At 49.5% G+C, this 4277-nt stretch overlaps 1 protein-coding gene across 1 annotated transcript; it reads right to left on the reverse strand.

Annotated features, from left to right (window-relative positions):
• Positions 1–459: 459 nt before the first annotated feature.
• On the reverse strand, positions 460–4141 carry ccdc137 (coiled-coil domain containing 137; the record flags this gene model as incomplete). Its single annotated transcript, XM_084489616.1, has 4 exons — positions 460–1356; positions 2962–3038; positions 3440–3522; positions 3907–4141. Coding segments are annotated over 4 exons (596 nt in total), but the record flags the coding sequence as incomplete, so codon positions are not given.
• Between the last annotated feature and the right edge of the window lie 136 nt (positions 4142–4277).

The raw sequence follows: 4277 nt of genomic DNA on the forward strand, positions 1-4277 counted from the left end.
ACATGTTTATGAAGTGTCAGTAACTGGAAATGTTACTTATGGGTTTCATGAAGTCCATGAACTGAGATGGCGCGATTGGTTGATTGGTTCGCTATCTCGGGATATCGGGCAATATCCCATGAGTGGGATCTCAAACTCGGGATATTGTTTTCAATAAAAACAAATAAACCGCTAATAAAAAACAAATAAATCCCGGCAAAAAGTGTTATCTTGTTTACTTTTGGAGTGTTCACGTGTAGTATATACACTAAAACAATTACTCACTCTTCGGCGAATAATAAAGTATATGAAGTATTTGCAGAGTTTTCATCGGCTCCCAAAGCCAATAATCAAAGACCTCTTTCATCCAGAGGGAAGTGGCAGAGGGGTATTAACCAGATTTGCATGTTGCACTTTGCCGTAAGTGTTGTTCTTTCAGAAGGTCGATGGAACCGGTTCCTCAATAAATCCAGTGGATTTGTGCCACGTTACGGCGTTTAATAACCAATTCATATAAACACAAAAAGGCAGGTTTATCACAGCACCAGGTTAGAAACAATTATTTTAAAACCAAACTGTGTGTACAAAAACACGGTGTGTCACTTAACACCCAACAAGTAACACAGTCAATTAAAATCGATGTAAAAGCTCTCTGCACTCAAACAGCTCATAGGGGTTCTGCTCTCTGTCGAGTTTACCGCCACCTAGTGGGCGGCGTTCAAATGTACAACACATCACGATCCTCCAACGCGCCCGACGACCACGAGCAGAACGCTGACGCGGAGCCAAGGCGGTCGAAGTGAGCTTCGTTAAGTCTGTGTGTGTGTGTGTGTGTGTGTGTGTGTGTGTGTGTGTGTGTGTGTGTGTGTGTGTGTGTGTGTGTGTGTGTGTGTGTGTGTGTGTTGGCCTGTTCTTATGCGTGTATTTTTCTGTGTGTGTATGTTTGTCTGTCTGTCTGTCTGTCTCTCTCAGTGTGTCTGTCTGTGTGTCTTTCAGTATGTGTCTCTCTCTGTCTCTCTCTCTGTGTGTCTCTGTGTGTGTGTCTCTGTCTCTGTATGTGTGTGTGTGTGTGTGTCTCTCTCTCTCTCTCTCTCCCTCTCTCTGTGTCTCTCTCTTTCTGTCTGTGTGTCTCTCTGTGTATGCGTGTGTATGTGCGTGCGTGCGTGCGTGTGCGCTCTACAGGTTCTTGAGGGTCTTCAGCGAGGCGTCTCTGAGCTCCTGCTTGTGCTTCTGCTGCTTCTTGAGGTGGCGGTAGGCCTCCACCACGCGCACCCGCTCCTCCTCCATCAGCCGCTTCCTGGCCATGGAGGGCGCGGCGGTGGACACCACGGCCTGGCCCAGCAGGGACGTCAGCAGCAGGCCCTTGGACACCGCGTTCTGGTGGGGGGGAGAGGGGTCAGCAGGGGGGGAAAGGGGTTCTGGGGTCGGATCCTAGCCCAACACGTAATGCGATTCATAGTCGAGCTAAGCGTGCATGTAGCCAATCGAATTGGCTTATGCGTTGATTTGCGTTCTGCGCATGCTCGAGACCTTTTCCCGGGGCCGTGAGCCGGAAGTAGAAGGAGATGATAGTCTTGTTGTTGTTGTTGCCGCCGCCGTCGGATAAGGGATAACGAGAAACGGCGATTTATTTAAAAAGGTGGCGCAGAAGATGGAGGAAGCCGGTGAATGTAGTTACCCCCTATAAGAATTGTGTCCCGGCCGCGGGAATGTGCATGGCATGCATTCATTAAAGGTGGAAGCACACAGACACTACGCTTCCATTTCACCCAAGGCTGAATTAAAAGTACATGTTTTTCTAAATGTGGGTCATCAACGAGGTTGTAAAGTAGTAACTTCGGGCACATCTGTCAAAATAAATGTTTTTTTCTCCCGACATGTTTACGATCTTTATTCATTCCTTGTGATGCGGCGGGGAATGCCGTATACGGACGGGCGGCGGAGGGGCTGCTCCGGTGGGACAAAGATGTTTTCAGCAGACAGCTGTCAACTAACTTTGGGTCGGCGATTTATTTAAAAAGCTGGCGCAGAAGATGGAGGAAGCCGGTGTCGTGCCAACGTAGTTACCCCTATAAGGAGTGTATCATCATCAACATGCATTCAGTAGGCCAACACACTACGCTTCGATTTAACCCAAGGCTGAATTAAAAGTCCATGTTTTTCTAAATGTTTCTCATCAACAAGGTTGTAAAATAACTACAATCTTTATTCATTCATTGCGCCGCGGCCGAACTGACGGGGGTATTTTCTGATATTATGAATCTTACAGACTGTGTCGGGTTCTCCGACTCTCTGGTACTTCCACAACAAGTAGTCTCCTAGTCGGGTTTATCTCGCCCATGGGCAAAAGGAATTGGGGGAAATTAACTTTGGCTTTGACTCTCTGAAGTCCAGATTGAAACGCGACATGGAGGAGAAAGCGATGTTTCAGCAGACAGCTGTCAGTTGACTTCGGGTCCATATCATCTCTCCGACGCTCCATTGTTCCTCTCAGTCGTATGCGGACTGCTCCGCCGGCAGAGCAGCCGGAGGAGTCGGCATACGACCGGAACAATGGAGCGTCGGAGAGATGATATGGACCCGAAGTCAACTGACAGCTGTCTGCTGAAACATCGCTTTCTCGAATGAGTTTGTTGTTGCTGGTGACGTAAAGCCGTCAACCGGTGGCTCTATTATCACTAGTTGAAATGGGCACAGCGCCACCTATCGTACCAGGGCATGACACGCTTCGGCCAATGAATCGATTTACTCACCGCCATGTATACGCGGACAATTGCAGTTGTCCAATTGAGGAGCATAATCGAGCTATGGCTTTAATCGAATTAAGCTGTGCATGTAAACGTACTGAGTACAACAGAAAAGCAAAGAGAGAGACCTAAAACGCTTGGCCTATGAATTAATTACAATAACACAATTCAGACACTTCTTCACTTAAGGAGCATGCAGTGAACAAGCGGTCCACTGCGTCCGCCGCGGGCTCACCTTGGCCGCCGGGGCCTTCCTGGGCTGGGAGGTGAACGTGGGCGGCTCCATCGCAACCTCCCCGAACTTCACCTTGTCTAGAGGAGAGACGGGAGACGAGACCGCTTAGTAAACGCTGAGTGGACTGCATTTATACAGCTCTGCTCTAACCAGCCGGCCGCTCAAAGCGCTTTACAATATCGCCTCACATTCACCCGTTCATCATGCACTCATCATGCATTCATTCACACACCGACTGGCGGTCAGTCAGCCACGCAGGGCGACAGCCAGCGGGTCAGGAGGAGCAGTCAGGGTGAGGGCGTCTCGCTCAGGGGACACCTCCACACTCACAGCTAGGAGGAGGAGGAGGAGCCGGGGGGATCGAACCAGCGACCTTCCGGTGACCGGCCGACCCCGCTCTACCTCCTGAGACACATGCCGCCCCGTTTAGTAAAGACACTCCACTGGTCTCAACTTGTACAACTTGTACTTGTCGTACCTACGAACATGTTCTTCTCCATCTCCTTCTCCTGTCGGTTGAGTTTCTTCTGATGCAGTCGGTTCAATCGGGATTGGTTGTACCTGTACACACACACACACACACACACACACACACACACACACACACACACACACACACACACACACACACACACACACACACACACACACACACACACACACACACACACACACACACTCTTAAAAACAAGCTTTGAACCAGGCTGCATTCAACTTTGCTTCTATAATAAACGACATGAAGAAAACCTTTTGGTGCCTAATGTCTAATAATATATTGTTGCAATCATCCCCAAATGAACTATCCAGTACTATCCATACTTGGTAACAGTGTAACAGAAACCCTACAATATGTGACCTGTCCAATCAATCAAGTCACCATAACTATTTACTTTCCAATGTCTACTCTGACATCCCCCGACAGTAGAGGTGTGTAACGTTACTCACTCCATCTTCTTCTCAGACTTGACCTTGGCCGCGGGCTTCTCCTGCGCCGTCGTCGTCTCTTCCTCCAGCTCTGGTTTCCTCTGCGCCTGGTTCTTGGTGAGGAACATGACGTGCTCCGTCTCAGCGTTCATGCGGCCCACGTACGCCCTCTTGCTCTCATCCTTCTTCCTCTTGAAGTGCGGCACGGGGATCTCTTCGATCAGCGACTCCTCCGTCGTGGCGGAGTGGACGGCAGCTGGGAGGAAGAGAGTTAAACGGTAAAAACGGACTGCATTTACACAGCGCTGTGCTAACCAGTGGCCGCTCAAAGCGCTTCACAACACTGCCTCACATTCACCCGTTCATGCACACATTCATTCACACACCGACGG

The sequence above is a fragment of the Micromesistius poutassou genome (assembly GCF_964030765.1).
Source record: "Micromesistius poutassou genome assembly, contig: SCAFFOLD_312, whole genome shotgun sequence".
In the NCBI taxonomy this organism is placed as follows: Eukaryota; Metazoa; Chordata; class Actinopteri; order Gadiformes; family Gadidae; genus Micromesistius; species Micromesistius poutassou.